Genomic DNA, 17,438 nt, shown 5'->3' with positions numbered 1-17,438 from the left:
GGCGTGGCGAAAGCCGTGCGTGGTACGTGCCCCGCCCCTCCCCGCCCGGAGCCCGGATGAAGAGTAACGCCATTACCGCCGGAGCCGCCGAGAGTCCTTGCGGACGGGGACCGGACGCCGGAGTGGCCGCGCCATGAAGTCCCTCCCCCGCCTGCTGCTGCTTCTCCTGCTGGTGTTCCCCGCCACTCTCTTGCTCCGAGGCCGCCCTGGAGGTGAGGCGAGGGGAGTGGGTGGTGGGTGGGTGGGAGACGCCGCGACCGCAGGTTTGAAGCTGGCGGCGGCGGCGGCGGCGGCGGCGGCTCCTCCTGGGTCCGGCGGCCCCCTCACCGGCCTCTCCGCGGCCCCCGACCCCCGGCTCGCAGGGCGGCCCCCCGCGCGCCAGAGCCTGCCTGACCTCCGCCTCCTGCACGCGAGGGCTGGTCGCTGCCGGCGAGCTTGCTCGGGGGCGGCGGGCGGCTCGGGCTCGCGCCTGCAGCCGCGGCCTCGGCCGGAGCGAGGGACGAGGGGCCCCGGACAGGCTGTGCCCGAGCGCGCGGCGGCCCCTGGCGCTCCAGCGGCCGCCGCTCCACCCCGTCCCCGCCCCTCGGCGCTGGGCTGACGTGTCTTTAGCGTCCACGCCAGGAGTCCTCCATTCATTTGCTGAAAGCCTTGTTTTCTGCTAGCCTGAACTCTGAGCCATGCTGCTGGTCCTCTCCCCGATTATCAGCACATCCCTCTGTGCTCCCAGGTGTCTTGATTTCCCCAGAACTCCCCATCCTCACCCGCTTGTCCAGCCCTGCTCCCAGGCGGGCTGAAGGATCCCTGGGCATGTCCGGGACTTGAGCCCTCCTTTTGCTCTCCTTTTTTTGTAATTATTTTTCCCGTTTCGTTTTGTGGAAGCATCGCATTGTCCTGAAAAAAATGTAGTCTCCTTCGAGCTGTACGTGTTTTATCTAGGTTTGTTCCAACAGTTAACCTGGTGTGAGAATAGGTAGCAGGACGTCAGAAATGTGGAAACTTGGCTTCTTACCCTGGTTCTATCGTGAACTTCCATTTTCTCCTCTGTGGAATTCAGTCTGACTAAATGATCGCTAGAGTTCCTTTTATTCTGTAACTTTAAGCAAGCTGTGTGGCAAAGTGAACGATAGTGACAGGTATCCACGAGTTCTTTTGCAAAGAAAAGTGAACTGACTGGCTTCTATTTAAGGGATAGAAAACCAAGTGGGAGAATTAACCAAAACCGTTAATTCATTTGCAGGTTTATATAGGAATGCTTTTCCTTTAGGAGTTGCTTGCTGGTCGATGTTTTCATTTTCTTTAAGAAAATTTGGTAATCGTACTTGTCTAGAATCTAAAGTATATTTTTTCAGGCTTTCTTTTCTTAAGAAACATCAGTATCTAACTGGGTATCTTTGAACACTTTTTGTGCAGAGTGGCCTGTCTTTCAAAAGATGTTTTCTCTTAATTTTTCCAATGTAAAAGTGTTAGTTTTTTTTTTTAGGCACAAAATTGTTACTGGTTAGCATTAAAACATTGTTTTATAAATGTAGGGTGAAAACCATTGTATATATTGAGAAGTCTTGAAATTTAATTGAGTACAACTTAATTATGTCAGATGTGGGTATTCTTACCGGTTTTACAAAATGACTTGTAAATTATGAATGCATGTTTAGTCTGTTTAGCAAGCAGTAGAAGCTGATTTTCAGTTCATAAAGTGTGGTTCAGTGTTCTTTAATATTTGGCATAAGTCTTAACGGGCAGTAAGAACTCAAGGAAGTGGGAAAGACTTAAAATGCAGTCCTCTTAGTATATACTGTTTCTCCTGGGTATTACAGCATGTGCACATGCTTCCTTTCCCATATTTTTTTCCCCTCTACTTAATTGCCACATCATCATTCTTTCTGAGAAATGTTGGAAGAGTCACTAGAACTTTGAAATTTCTTTTGAGGGTCTTGCCTGAAATAGATTTAATGTGACATGTACTTTTGCCTATAAAATTATGATGTATAGTTTCTTGGCGTTATAGTTATACTTGCTTTCACTATGATGTTAAGTGTGGGAGAAATAAAAAGTATCTTAAAATATGTTCGAAGTTGCATGCAAAAATAAATGCATGCTTTCTCAGCTCTCAAACTTGAAATTACCAATAAAGTTTTTACTAAACCAAATGTGTTTCATGAGAGCTAGTTTTTACTATGGATGTCATACAGATATTTGTTCCTTGGAATTACATGCTATCAAGTACTAAGAGTTTTGAGCTGTAGTCAACTCTAATAACAGGATTTCTTGCCTAGATATTTAGATTGCTATTTTCCTTTAGACTTGGATTTTTTTGGTTTGTTTTATGTGGTTAATGATAGATTAAATTTTGGAGTTTTTTACTTTTAAAACAAACTTACTTTCTTTAATATGCTTAACAGAGTTGCTTGAATTTCTTTATTTGGGCTTTAAGGCATCTTTAGTTTTAGCAGTTCATTTTTCCAGCTGCTTTTTAGAATTAAACAGCATTTCCCACTAAAATTAATGTGCAGTTGGTAAGACTAGCAGTAAGATACAATCATATGAATATTCTTAGACACGTCGTCATTTGGCATCACTAGAGTGAGCTGGGAGATTGAGTTATTCCGAGGGAAAATTTTCGTTGCCTATATACCTGAGATTTAGAAACATTGGTATTCCAGGGTAAAGGTTAACTGCTCGTTCTTTATTTTATTGTTAGGCTCATTGGCAGCGGCTCAAGATCTTACAGAAGATGAAGAAACGGTGGAAGATTCTGTAATTGAAGATGAAGATGATGAAGCAGAAGTGGAAGAAGATGAACCCACAGATTTGGTTGGTGCTGTATTTAATTTAATACATATATATAGTGTATCTATATACATGTATTTAGCCCTTATATAGACAAATTTGGTATTAAAATTCTTGCTTTTAGAGGTTTGTTACTGGAATCAAAGTGGATTGAATTTGGGAGAATGGGGCCAGTCATTGAGGATGATTCGTAAGTACTTCCTGGCACAAGGAGGGAGACGTGAAACAAAGAACAGTTCAAGGTGGTATGAACTTGAGTCTATGAGGGTAACATTATAGTAGGACCACTGGACCATTTGTTGTTGGGTTTGGGTACATACTACTTAGCTTTCTGGTCTTGGGCAACTTATCTTTCTGGGTCAGTTTCCTCTTTCTTCTTTCTTTCCTTCAGTCAATAAGCAAGTATTTATTGAGTTCCTACTATGTGCCAGGCACTGTTTTGGATTCCCCTGGTGAACAGACCAGAGATTCTCTCTGCTCTCATGGAGTTTATGTTCTTGGGACAGTGTGTATGCATTTTGGTGGCAGGGGGTGAGGAGCAGACAATAAACAATATATAAAATATGTTCTGTGAAGATTCCGCTTAGAAAGAGGGCTTAGAGAAGATCTCTTAGAAGGTGTCTAACGCTGAAACTTTTACTATAAAATTATAGTATGACAGTAAGAATATTGGGCTAGAATCAAGATCACTGTGGCATGCTTCTAGCTAATTTTATTTTCTCTTTTTGACTACTGTAATTTATCCTACATAGAATTGGTTTTTAACCACTTTTAAACTCCAGAATCAGTCCTCTGTGAAATCTTAGCAATAATATTGTCTTTGATGTTAGAAGGTGAAGGCCATCAAGTGTGGACTCTGTCAAATTTTCTACATTCTACTTCTGAATATATTATTCACTCATGTTTTCTACATCTCTCCTTTAACAGTGAGTTGTCTTTACTCTCTTCTAAGGCCGGCCCTACCACCTTCTCCCCATCTGGTCTTGTGAGATCTTGTTTATTATCCTCTTTCTTTCTGTAACTTTACGCATTGATCCTTCTCCGTGACTTAATTCTGTTAAGCTACAGATGTGCTCACATCCTCCACTTTGTGTTCCTCCACCTGAGGTTTACACGTTTTCTTTTCTTTTTACCAGCACAGTTCTTGAAAGAGGAAATTGTACTGCTTTCTCTTCTGCTCATTTCACATTTGTTCTCTAACAGTGGTTGGTGTGGTCCCATGTATCTAGTAAAACTGTTCTTGCTAAGTCACCAGTGACCTAACTGCCAAATTCCTGGCCTGTTTTCCGTTCCTCCTCTGTGTGGCCTCTTTAGCATTTCCTGAGCACCCCTTCCTTGAGTCCCTCGTTGACCTCTGTGGCACCCCCATCGGATTTCTCTGTTCAGCGGCTGCTCCCTGGTCTCTTCCGCCTTCTCTCCCTCTGCTCACTCCCTTAATGTTGATGACACCTGTGGTTTTAGCGACCACCGCCTTACATGGATGACTTCCAGATCTCGTTTCTAGCCGCCTACCTTACCAAGCTCCATTCCTCTGTTTCCAGCTGTTTGTGGGATAGCACATCTGGATGTTCCATAAGTACCTCAAATTTTATCTGTCCAAAATGGAATTCAGCATTTACCATCCATCTTACTTCCATAACTTAATTCTGTTTTGATAAGGCTCCAGTGCTTCAAGCTTTTACCTTGTTGCTTTCATTTCTTTTTATTCCACAACCTGTTAATCAAATCTTAGGGATGATTTCTCTTGTTTCTCAAGTATATCCTTTTCTCCTTATTTGACAGCTGTTTCTGGTCTCTTTTCTTACTTGTGGGTCTCTTTTCCCAAAAGTAGAAATTCACTAAGTCTTAGTAAATGAAGGTATCAGTAAAGATACTTAAAATATAACTTACAATACAATTGAATGAGTTGTACAACAGTCATTGAAGAAGTGTTTTGAGTGCCTTAAGCATATGAGGTGGGTGTGGAGAATTTTTAAAATGTAAGACAGGCTTTGCTCTTGAGAGGTCTGTATTGGGAGAGAGAGAGTATTTACATAAATGAAAAGTTAAATGCCAGTAAACAGTGGTGCCCTTAAGCATCTCGATTTGTTAAGGGCCTGGACACTTCAAATATATGAGTATCTAATTCTCATTGATGCCTGGAGAAATGCTGCACTGGGGTTTAAAATTTTTAGTTAAAATTTGTTGACATTTTTAAACAATTTTATTGGAATGTAATTTACATATCATGATACTTGCTCATTTAAAGCATACAGTTCAGTGATTAATAGTAAATGTACCAAGTCGTGCAAGTTTGAGTTTCAGGACATCTCCACCCCAGTATTTCCCTGGTCACATTTTTTTTTTTTTTTAATACTTTATTTATTTAATTTATTTATTTATTTATGACTGTGTTGGGTCTCTTAGTTTTCGTGTGAGGGCTTTCTCTAGTTGCGGCAAGTGGGGGCCACTCTTCATCGCGGTGCGGGGGCCTTTCACTATCGCGGCCCCTCCCGTTGCGGGGCACAGGCTCCAGACGCGCAGGCTCAGTAGTTGTGGCTCACGGGCCCAGTTGCTCCGCGGCATGTGGGATCTTCCCAGACCAGGGCTCGAACCCGTGTCCCCTGCATTGGCAGGCAGATTCTCAACCACTGCGCCACCAGGGAAGCCCACATTTTTTTAAAAAACCATTTCTTCCAAGTTTTGTGATGACTTCTTACAGGGAAATTCTTAATTGGGATGGAAAGACCAATAACCAGGCCCTAGCACGGGTTGGCAGAATGTGAATGTGGGACAGAGCCAGCTCTGCCCAGCCCCATGTTGTCCCTGGCTGCTTTCGTGCTGCCCCCGCAGTTGCATAGTTGCAGCAGGGACCTCGTGGTCCCCAAAGTGGAAGACACTTGCTACCTGCTTCCTCAGGCCAGCGCCTCCTTTGGAGTCTCTTTCCCTTCGCCCTTTGTGGGGGAGGGGTGGCACGAAGAGTGTGTATGACACTTCTTCTTTTCCCGGAAGGTAGTATTCCTGGCATTTAAACTAAGGGGAAAAGTAAGTACTACCCGTTTTAACTAGAAACTAAATGTCCCTTTGAAAAATACTGTTTTTAAACTTCTTTCAAACTTTACAGAAGATTTACCAACCCACACTCTAGAACCTCACAGTTCAAAGTGTGATCCAAGTACCAGCTTCATGGGCATTTCCTGGGTGCTTGTTAGAAATACATACAGAATCTCAGGCTTCACCCTGACCTCAGTCATAGCTGCAGAATCCCCAGGGGATCAGCATGCACATTACTCTTTGAGATGCGCTGCTCTTGAAGTTTTATTTTCGCCGAAGAGTTACAATGAAATTCATTCCACTACTAATCCCAACACAGCCTTGGAGAAGCAATGTATATATTGTCCCAAATCTAGTGAAGTCATTATTCTTAAATGATGTTGTTTTTCCCCCATAGTAATCTGCTTTTAACATTTTTCTTAGGCTGAAGATAAAGAGGAAGAAGATGTATCTGGTGAACCTGAAGCTTCACCAAGTGCAGATACAACCATCCTGTTTGTGAAAGGAGAAGGTGAGAGGGGGAATGTTGGTTGTAATTCAAATACAGGAATTTTTTTAAATGGCTAGCTCACTTTTTGGGGAAGCATTAGTAATGATTAAGGTCTTTATTTTACAAGTATAATGTAGACACATTTTGGGGAAAAACCCAGTTGCATGTATGAATACCCATATCTGTAAGGTAGCGTTTCTGGCATTTAAACTATGGGGAAAAAATAAATACTATCCATTTTAACTAGAAATCAAATGTCCCTTTGAAAGATACTGTTTTTAAACTTTTTTCAAACTGCCACAGTAAAATAACATTCATATTTTGAGTGTAAACATTAGTGAAATATTAAATCTTTACAGTTAGGCCTTGACTAGAGCCTATGTTGCATTAGAAGAAAATTAACTAATGGCTTATATTTATTGAGAACTATGTGGCAGGCACTGTTTTCAATATTTTGCCTGTATTATTCAATTCTAATAGGAACCCTAAGAGGAGAGTTATTGTTGAACTGAGGTTTAGAGAGGTTACGACTTGAACAGGGTTACTCACTTAGTAAACAGATTCTGAAGACAGGATTCAGACCCAGATCTGTCTCACCCACAGAACCTGTGCTTTATGGATGAAGCAGCTCTGTAGACCACAGGATAATTATCGAAGACTTATTATTTGAGGTTATTCATTTTCTTGGTCTTCTCAAGCTTTCTGTTTTATTCCCACGTACATTCTACCTCTGTGCCTACAGAAAGTATAATTTGAGGGGTTTTTGTTGTTGTTGTTGGTTTTTCCCATTTATTTTTGTAGCTGCCTCCTTGGGTCACATTTGTTTGCATTTTGACTAACTGCAAATAAGGATTGCCTGATTGATTTTTTTTTTTTATGTTTTAATAGATATTACAGTTTTCAGGTGAACCTCTTAGACTTTACCTTTCTGTCATTTTTCTCTCCATTATCTGCACAGAGAGCAGATACTGAGTTGGAGATGAAGGTGACTTCACCAAGACATGTAGCCCCACTGCAAGATAATCTTACTGCTGAAAGTATACAACTCCTTCTTAGACATACAACTTGGAAGTGATCTGGTCTTAAATTGAGGTGCTCAGTTCAACTCTTAAGTTGGAATGCTGCCGTGCAGACAAGGGTTTCAGCTTACACACGAACTCCAAGTTGCTAGTTAGTGGATGGCTGGAGTGCTCTACTGAAAAGGGTTCTGAAACCAAACCCATACATAGCAGGAAAGGGTGCCAGAATCCATCTGTAATGTCTACTTATTTTGTCCCCTTTGAATGTTTTCTAATCTTCCTGTCTCTTTTTTTGTTTCTTAGATTTTCCAGCAAATAACATTGTGAAGTTCCTGGTAGGCTTTACAAACAAGGGTACAGAAGATTTTATTGTTGAATCTCTAGACGCCTCATTCCGTTATCCTCAGGACTACCAGTTTTATATCCAGAATTTCACAGCTCTTCCTCTGAATACTGTAGTGCCACCCCAGAGACAGGCAACTTTTGAGTACTCCTTCATTCCTGCAGAGCCCATGGGTGGACGGCCCTTTGGTCTAGTCATCAATCTGAACTACAAAGATTTGAACGTAAGGCCCTCTAAACCTTCTTCTTCTTCTTTTTTTTTTTTTTTTTAAGTTAATGGATGAGGACAGTTGACATTGTTTAATGAATATTCTTATATTTATTCATTCAGGTGCCTATTTTGTGGTTGAAACTGACAGGCAGCAGGGAGGCAAAGATAAATTGTACATCTCTGTCTTCAAGTCTATAATCCAATGGGGCAGATGGTTGTAGACAGACAACATCACAGCATGATAAGTGACACATACTAGAGACAAGTAAGTGTAGGGGTAGGAAAGTGACAGTGACTCCAGCTGGATCTTAAAAGGAAAAGGAACAGTAAGCCGCACAGTGGAATCTGCTACTTCTCAGATGTTAATATATATTAAGTAATTTTTGTACCTCCTTTTGTTGCTTGCATTTTGCCCATTTTACTGCTTCTGTTGGTAAGTTTTAAGGACTTTCTGTGACTATTTTTCTGTCATTTTATACACTCATAGAGAAAATGTAACCAAATATTTTTAGGATGTTAGTAAGGCTTATGGTTTATGAGAACCAAATAGCCTAATATAAGTTCTGTTTTCTTTCTTAGGATATTTTACTATCTTTCTATAGTATATGTATATCCAATGAATGAATGAGAGAAGCCCACTAGAATTTTACTGCTGGGGGTTGACCTCTAGATGCCAACTGTCACGTCCTCCTTCAGATAGAAAGCACATCTAAACCATTCCCTTTTGAAAAAGTTTTCTGAGAAGGAAATTTCATCCTCTCTTGGAAGCTTATTCAACCTTTTCATCACCCTAGTGTCAACATATTTACATCTGAGTTAAATTTCTCATGCTGCAGTTAAGTTTTCCTTTTGTGTCTTTTTTTAAAACTACTTAGTGGAAAATGGGAAAGAGTTTTCATCTTTTTTCTTTTTTTTCTTTTTTTTTTTTTGGGGGGGTGGGGGGCCATACTGCACTGCTTGCGGGATTTTAGTTCCCCGACCAGGGGTTGAACCCAGGCCCCTGCAGTGAGAGCACCGAGTCCTAACCACTGGATCACCAGGGAATTCCCCATCCTTATTTTCAAAACAATGTATTAAGCTTCCTCAACTTTATAGTTTAGTAGCTTGAAGGACTGTGTATTTCATCAAGTTTTCAAGCAGAATTAAACTTAATCCAACAAGCATATATGTAGCTTCAGTTCCATTTTGAATGTTTGTTTCATCTTGGAATTGTCACTAGAGGAATGCTAATAGAATGATCTTGGATAAGACTTAAATCGTTACAGTTCAGCAATAAGCAGTGACAGTTTTGGAAAAGTACTACCTCGATGCTTCACACAAAACACTGAACACAGCTGTGTGTTGTCCCAGTGATTCTCATGTATTTGAAAACTTAAATTGTGGTGAGCTGACAGAATTATTTGGAGACCACCACAGAAAAAGATTTTGATACTGAAAGTCACTAACCCATTTAATATAAACTGATTTCCAATCCATTGTCAATTTAGAACATGAATTTGACTTTTGTTCAAGGCTAGTTCTTAAAATGATGTTCTTCTGGAGCTCCTGCTGTACATGTTCATGCTCTTCCTTTCTCATTTGGAGGATTACCTACAACAGAAGCCAGGGCTTCTAGCTGAAGAGTGTTCTGTGGGCTCTGTTTCTTTCTGCACGTTATCCTGTTTTTACTTTACTTCCCTGGTTTCTCACATCTTCTCCCATCCCCGTCAAAGAAAGTGGGGACAACTTTAGCAAAGTTGGAGGCCTTTTTTATTTTTGAGGAGAAAGTAACATCATAACGTTGAGTCCCTGACATTGAATTGGTGCACTTACGTACGACTCTGTTGAGTCTTACTGACCTTCTAAGCGATGAGAAAGCGGTAGGGTATCGGTAGGGTATCTGTAGGGTAAGTTTTAAGAAATCCTGTAAGCTTTCATTCTTTCAACACATTTCAGATTTTTGTGATTTATTTTTTTTAACAGGGCAATGTTTTCCAAGATGCTGTCTTCAATCAAACAGTTACAATTATTGAGAGAGAAGATGGGCTAGATGGAGAAACGTAAGTGAAAGTCGCAGTGCGTAGGTCTTGACCTCAGAAGGTAGGACTGGGAGGCTTGCTTCCGTCACTGTATTTTTAATGGTGAAAGATCAGGTGTAGATTGGGTGAAATCCTGACTACTTAAATTCATACTTTAGATGATTCTTAGAACTGTTAATACCAAGTTAGGAAAGATAGTTAAAGCTAACAAAAAACTGTTTTAGAAAGATAGTTTGCTTTTTGTTCTTCCCGTCTTTAAATTGTTTTCCACCCCATCCTCTTAAGTTGGTCATCAGCCTCATCTAAGTTTCATGCCTCCAAAATTACTATTGAAAACATAAACCAGAAGATTTTATCTTGAAAAATGTGTCCTTTGCGAATGATGAATCATTTTTCACTGTATACTCATATAATTCACTAAAAGTAACTTTTAAATAAAATTGTGCAAAGTCTAATATTTGAGGAAGACAACACCTAATGCAGCTGTTTTAACTGAGCTTTGACTATAACAAATTATGAAGTAATTCATTGTAGGTCATATGCCTTTTTTGGGGGGTGGGGACTGACTGTTGCTAAAGGTAAATTTATAAAACTGTTACCTGGATCTACGTTGAATTTAAAATATTTTGTTCCTTTTCCCCACAAATTATTTGGAAAAATTATATTTTGTTAAAATTATTGTTGTAATTAACTCATATCTCTTAGGAGTTAAAGCACAATTATAGTTTTAATTAGCTGTGGTATTTCTTATGAACTAAAGCCAGTTTATATTTTCTCCTTTTATATCAGAATCTTTATGTATATGTTCCTTGCTGGTCTTGGGCTTTTGGTGGTGGTTGGCCTTCATCAACTCCTAGAATCTAGAAAGGTAAATATAGATAAACAGCTCTTATAGCCATACTTCAAAAGTCGTTACAGTACTAAGTACAGTCTAGTTATTTGTGGCTTCTTGCTCTCACTGTGGGTTTGTAGATTACAGGTTTGTTGTGCCTTTTTAAAATAAAGCCTGAACGAAGTGAGAGTAGCACGGACATATATACACTACCGAGCGCGGGGTGGTTGGCTGGTGGGGGACGTCAGCATAGCCCAGGGAGATGGGCTCCATGCTTTGCGATGACCTGGGGGGTGGGGGGCCCGGGGGGTCAGGGCTGTGTGTGCATGTGGCTGATTCTCTTTGTTGTGCAGCAGAAACAAGCACGCTATTGTGAAGCGGTTGCACTCCAGTGAAGACCTATTTAAAAAAAATAATGATAACAATAAAAATAAATAAAATAAAGCCTGAAGAGGAGACCTTGGGTGTATGATTTGGATTTGTTTAGACTCTACTGCCACGTGCAGTTGGTGTCCTTTGTCTGCATTCTCCAGGATGGTATTTACCTTCTCACTGTTACGTAACTCTATATTATGCTAGAATTTTTATTCCTAAAACTCAGACATAAGATTTCATTCTTCTGTTTATCATACTCTTTCATGGATATGTATTTTATCTGCAAGTAATGCAGCTTTTATATATTTGCTTTAATATTCTTGACTATAGGGCTGACTTCTGATTAGCAATTTAATTTTAATTTAAAATTATAGTAAATAATATAATGGAACTCCTTTACAATAATGTTTTTCTGTTCTTTTAGCGCAAGAGACCCATACAGAAGGTAGAGACGGGTACCTCGAGTCAGAGTGATGTTGACATGAGCTGGATTCCTCAGGAAACTTTGAATCAGATCAGTAAGTACTCCTATAAACTCGCCTGGGAAACTTTTCTCTTAAATGGAAATTAAGTATCTTAGATTTGGCAAAAAAAATGCTTGGTCAGTGCTCCTTAACACTCATCTTTTCATGGCTTGTACGAATCTAATATGATGAGCAGTGAATGCATCACATTTTTATTCTGTGCACTATATTTATGCTTTAATTTAGAAATGCTTCCACATCTGCAGTTTGTATACAAATGTGTGAATTCTCTATATTCCTAACCTTTTTCCTGTCTCTCTTCTTTCCTGTGGCTTCAGTGCAGAGTAGGAGAGGTGAGGCAATTCATCTTTTTAATGGTGTTTGATGTGTTGGGAGCTGTTGTATAGTTTGTGAATACTTTACAGTAAGTGTACTGAATACGGGAACAGTTTTCTATCACCATATTTATTAGAAAAACTGCCAACTACCCACTATTTTTGAAAGAATAAACCTACAATACTGCCTGATAGTTTACCTAACGTATATTTCAGTTTCTATTTTATATGCAGTTAGTTAAATATTAATCTTTATAGAAGAATATAGATTTTTTTTCTCCAATTGTAATTGGACTTTTTAAAAACATTTGCCATAAAAGCAGTATGGCTTCATTGCCTTTTTTTAAACAATTTTTAAAAATTTATTTATTTATTTATTTATTTTTGGCTGCGTTGGGTCTTTGTTGCTGTGCGTGGGCTTTCTCTAGTTGCGGCAAGCGGGGGCTATTCTTCGTTGCGGTGCTTGGCCTTCTCATTGCGGTGGCTTCTCTTGTTGCGGAGCACGGGCTCTAGGCATACGGGCTCAGTAGTTCTGCCTCAGGGGCTTAGTTGCTCCGCGGCATGTGGGATCTTCCCGATCGGGGCTCGAACCCGTGTCCCCTGCATTGGCAGGTGCATTCTTAACCACTGTGCCACCAGGAGATCCTGCCCTTTTTTTGGGGGGTGGAAAAGAAAAAAAGTTCAGAGATAACCTCCTGGCTCCCCTAGTTCCATTTTCCATAAATATTTGGTACTTATGTGTTACTCTAAGTGTTTTCTACACATGTACCAGCTTATATGTCTGTTGTGTCTGTGTGTGTGTGTTTACACAGATGGCGTCATGTGGCACACAGTTCTACAACCTGAGTTCTTGTGCCTTGGGTGTCTTTTTTTGATAATTACTTACATATTTACCTTATTCTTTTTAATAACTACATAGTATTCTTTTACAGTTCTTTTATATAAATGTGTCAGAATTAAGCCTGTTCTATATTGAAGGATGTTTGTTATTTCCAGTTTTTTCCTCTTAAAATTAATACTCTAATGAATATTCTTAATATATAAAATTACAGGATAATTTAAAAAATTAAGATGTAATTGACATATAACATTAGTTTTGCATGTACAACATAATGATTTGATATTTGTATAAAATGTGAAATGATGGCAACATCATCTAGTCAACACCATCCCACACAGTTACAAATTTTATTTCTCTTGCGATGAGAGCTCTTAAGATCTATTCTCTTAGCAACTTTCAGATATACACTACAGTGTTAACTATAATCACCATGTTGTATATTAAATATTTGTGACTTATAACTAGAAGTTTGTACCTTTTGACCCCCTACTCCTATTTTGCCCACTCTCCTACCCGGGATAATTTTTTAAAATTAATTAATTAATTAATTTTTGGCTGCGTTGGGTCTTCGTTGCTGCGTGCGGGCTTTCTCTAGTTGTGGCGAGCGGGGGCTCCTCTTCGTTGCGGTGTGCGGGCTTCTCACTGCGGTGGCTTCTCTTGTTGTGGAGCACGGACTCTAGGCGCGTGGGCTTCAGTAGTTGTGGCACGCGGGCTCTAGAGCGCAGGCTCAGTAGTTGTGGCGCACGGGCTTAGTTGCTCCGCGGCATGTGGGATCTTCCCGGACCAGGGCTCGAACCCGTGTCCCCTGCATTGGCAGGTGGATTCCTAACCACTGCGCCACCAGGGAAGTCCCCAGGATAACTTCTTAAAAGTAGAATAGCTAGGTCTAAGATTATGCACATTTTAATTTTTATGGAAAGTGTTCCATTTCCTTCCCGAAAGGTGCCAATTTATGTTCTCAGTAATGTATAATATTGCCTGTTTCTCCTCCCCTCTTACTAATCATTCTCAAGTGTTAAGTATAATAAAATGTTTTAATCTGCCAGTATGTTACAAAATGGTATCTCATTTTTCATTTACAGTTAAGAATGAGGTTTGGCTTCTTTATGCATATTTATTGGCTACTTAGTATTTCTTTTCCTGTGAATTGGCTGTTCAGGTTCTTTACAAGTTTATAAATTGACTTGTCTTTCTATGTTGAAACGCAAGTGCAGTCTGGTAGGCGCTTTAGTAAGAGCATAGGAGGGGCCTTCTCCAGGTAGGAGAGCAGGGAGAGCATTCACAGAAGGGGTTGACATTGGCCGATTCTTGAGTTCTGTGAGGGAGAGTCTTTTTTATGTGCTCTGCTATGGCCTTCTGACTTTCCTTCTACCCAAATGGCAGCCATCAGATACTTTAAAGCAGAGAAATAACAAATTCATGTTTTTTAAAAAAAATTATGTGATAGTTTTGTGGAGGCTGGCTAAGAAGTGGGAGCTACTGGACCCAGGGATACCAGTTAGGTGATTTCAGCAAAGCATACGAGGAACCATTAGGGCCTAAGCTAAGCCAGTAGTGAATGGGAATAAAAGGGAAGAGAAGGATATTTCAGAAGTGGAGCCGGTCGGGCTTTCAGTGACTTTTTGGTAGTTTCAGGAAGGGAGGAGTCAGGGCGCTCTGAGTTTGGGCAGCTGGATGGAAGATGGTCCCATTAACAGCAGGGACTCTAGGAAGAGGAGTGTCTGTGCACGAGGAGGGATGGGTCTGAGTTGGATCTGTGAGTGTGAGGAGCCCGTGCAACTCCGGTGAGCATGTGAAAGCGTGTATAGAGCTCAGGCGAATCAAGACTTGGAGACGTTGGGACGTGGAGCCTAGGAGACAGCTGAGGGTCTCTTTAAGGACAGATTTCCCACGTCATCCGGCATTCAGTGTAGCAGGAAGTGGAATTGGGTGGAAGTGTAGACCATGGCCTCTGTAGTGCAGCAGGATTGCTTATGTAGACTGGGAGATTGGTTTCATAGTATCTTGCTCCCTGACTTGTTATTCATGAACTTAAAAGCTGAGAATTATTACAATTACAGAGCAAAATTCCAATCATGTATAACTATTTTCATTCAGTAAGTATTATCTACGGTGCCATAACACTATGGTACGCTAGGTTCTGAGTGGTATGTTAAAAAGAAGGTAAGAATATACGTATTACTGTTTTTCAGTTTACATTTTTGCTTGAGGAAAATAAAGTACATATGTGAAATAATATGTGATTATGTGCTAGAATGAATAATGTAGACAACTTAAAAGTTAGGAAAGGGGGATCATATTTAGAGTCAAAGGAAGTCTTGTTGAAGGAGAGAATAATCACGTGTCTCAGGTGATGAGTCTCGTTCAGACTGTAAAGGAAGAAGCGTGGTTTGAAACAATTTGATCCCATTACTAAGAAGTTTTTTCTTGTATGTTTTGCATTTCAGAGTAGGGTGCTTCAACTTCCCTGAGGTCTTTTAACTGTAAGTGACAGGTTAGCTGATTTTAATAGAAAAATTATAGGATCTTCGCTAAATGCTGTTTCATATGTGTACATAGGGAAAGCTTCATCAGAAGCTATAACTATGAAGTCTTCTGTGTAATGTGACTTTAACTCAGGGATCTGTTAGAAAACTGTGACATGTATCTCATAAATAAAAAAAAAAAATCCATCTGAAAGTTATTTATATAGTATTTCCCCACAGGTGAGGTATGAAATTAGATTATGCAGTCCCAGAAAGAGGAAAGGGACCATTTTAACTTTCTGCTAACATCTTGCCTTTCTCTTTTCTAAAATGAAAAAAGTTGGAGTGAGTTACCATTTTACTACAATTTAGTCTTTTTTTAAATGGGCAGGAGAGGCATTTTTGGATCTGCCCCATTTATTCAATATGAGACATCATGTTTAGGGTTTTCTGTTTTTGTTCTTTTTTTAAAGTTTTTTAGGGTTTTGGGGGGGTAAGAAGGAGGTGGTTTCCTTTGATGACTGAGAAGCACCATTATACACATTTCATTGTTCTTTGCTGAAATGAAATGCCACTTTCTAGGCTGTTGAGGCATTTGGAGCCATTTTCCCCAAAGCTGGATGACTCCAGGCTGCTCTGTGTGTGTTTCATTTGTCTGCTGCTTAACTCTGATGAGCTAGACATGTGGGAGGGGAAGGTTTTAGACTCACTGTTAAGGTAAGTTGGATCGGCTGTCTTACTGATGGAGTGAAATTCATGTGTGTTGGACGAACAGGCTTTGCAGGTTCTCCGAGGCTCTTTTTTGTGTATTCCTGTATTTAAAACCCTGCTGCAGGGGGTTGACATTGTTGGGAGTCAGTAAGGACCATTTTAATCCATAGTAACAGCTGTGTCCACACAGGTGGCTGTTAGATTCTGAAGCATTTTTTGAAAAAAAAAAGATTATTCAGCTGCTGCTTATATTTAAAAATTATTTAGGAGTAGAAGACGCAGTAATTCATAGTCTAACCTTTCTGAAAATTTGATGAAAGTTGTAGGCTTTCTTTGTCAGAAAAGTGCTTCTGTGCTCAGCTTTAGGCACTGGAGCCCCCGAAACACATCATTACCAACCTCAATAAAGCACTGAGGCCAGCTCTCACGTGATATTTCAGTCATTAATTCTTAAGCAGTTTTTTGAAAAGAATTTTTAGCTTCTAAATATTCTTTGTAAACATTTACTGTATATTTTTTTAAACTGGAAAAATAATTGTAATGTGTAACTTATTCCGCAAAGAACTTACGTTCCTAATAGGTTAGGTGCTCCTAGAAAATATGAAAAAGACAATGGTCAGAAGACAGTCTTTCACTTTTTAAAGAAACTTCTAGATGACTCCTTACTGGATAGAAGTGGAAGAAACTCACCACCAGTTTATTTTTTGCTTAATAGACCACACTAAGACTCTAACATAAGAGAAAAAAGTAAAAAGATAGTGCTTATGTGCGTAGGATGCTTTTAGTATTGATGTGCTGTATAATTTCCTTTAACCTGCTGCTCATTTCAGGTAAATTTATGAAATTACCAAAAATTATGCAAACTGCATGGCACTGCATTTATAAATATTAAGTCTTTAATTTGTAATCAATATAAAATTTTTATGCTATTTGTAAAGAGTTTACTTATGCATGTATCATGTATAAACATGCTGAGCTGTAGAGTTCAAGATTTTGTATGGTAGCTTCAACATTACAGTGATCAAGATTAGATCTTTTCCCACCCTAATTGCAAAAAGATTTAATTGACATATAATGAATGACATATTAGTTCTAGGTATACAACATAATGATAGATAACTTGTACACATTGGAAAGTGGTCACCACGGTAAGTCATCATCTGTCACCATACAAAGTTACCAAAAAAATTTTTTTGTGTGTGATGAGAACTCTTAAGATTTACTTAGCAACTTATAAGTAGGTAGAGTTTCATTTTGAGTTACCTCTTGAAGGATTATTTTAAAGGTTAAAAAACCTATGCTAGATAAGAGGTATTTATTATTAGATGGTCTTCTTGCATGTGTCGTTTTCTTAACTTAATGGTAAAGTTGAAGGAAAATGCTTTTGAATTGAACACATACACGATAGCCAGGCAAGTCAGAACTTTCTCTTTTCTTCCAGATAAAGCTTCACCAAGAAGGTTGCCCAGGAAACGGGCACAGAAGAGATCGGTGGGATCTGATGAGTAAATGTTC

General features: G+C 39.7%; 1 protein-coding gene across 1 annotated transcript in view; it reads left to right on the top strand.

Moving 5' to 3' along the window:
* Nucleotides 1-7: 7 nt before the first annotated feature.
* The window catches only part of SSR1 (signal sequence receptor subunit 1), a 30,642-nt gene continuing 13,211 nt past the window's right edge, over nucleotides 8-17,438 (top strand). The window contains exons 1-8 of the mRNA XM_082413410.1: nucleotides 8-212; nucleotides 2,699-2,811; nucleotides 6,244-6,331; nucleotides 7,633-7,895; nucleotides 9,845-9,921; nucleotides 10,690-10,768; nucleotides 11,532-11,625; nucleotides 17,365-17,428. Of these exons, the coding sequence (XP_082269536.1) occupies nucleotides 134-212; nucleotides 2,699-2,811; nucleotides 6,244-6,331; nucleotides 7,633-7,895; nucleotides 9,845-9,921; nucleotides 10,690-10,768; nucleotides 11,532-11,625; nucleotides 17,365-17,428 (857 nt within the window). The 5' untranslated portion in view covers nucleotides 8-133. The remainder of the gene's footprint in view (nucleotides 213-2,698; nucleotides 2,812-6,243; nucleotides 6,332-7,632; nucleotides 7,896-9,844; nucleotides 9,922-10,689; nucleotides 10,769-11,531; nucleotides 11,626-17,364; nucleotides 17,429-17,438) is intronic.

This window comes from Balaenoptera physalus (assembly GCF_965194825.1).
Source record: "Balaenoptera physalus genome assembly, chromosome: 11".
Classification (NCBI taxonomy): domain Eukaryota; kingdom Metazoa; phylum Chordata; class Mammalia; order Artiodactyla; family Balaenopteridae; genus Balaenoptera; species Balaenoptera physalus.
This window is presented reverse-complemented; position numbering and strand designations above follow the sequence as displayed.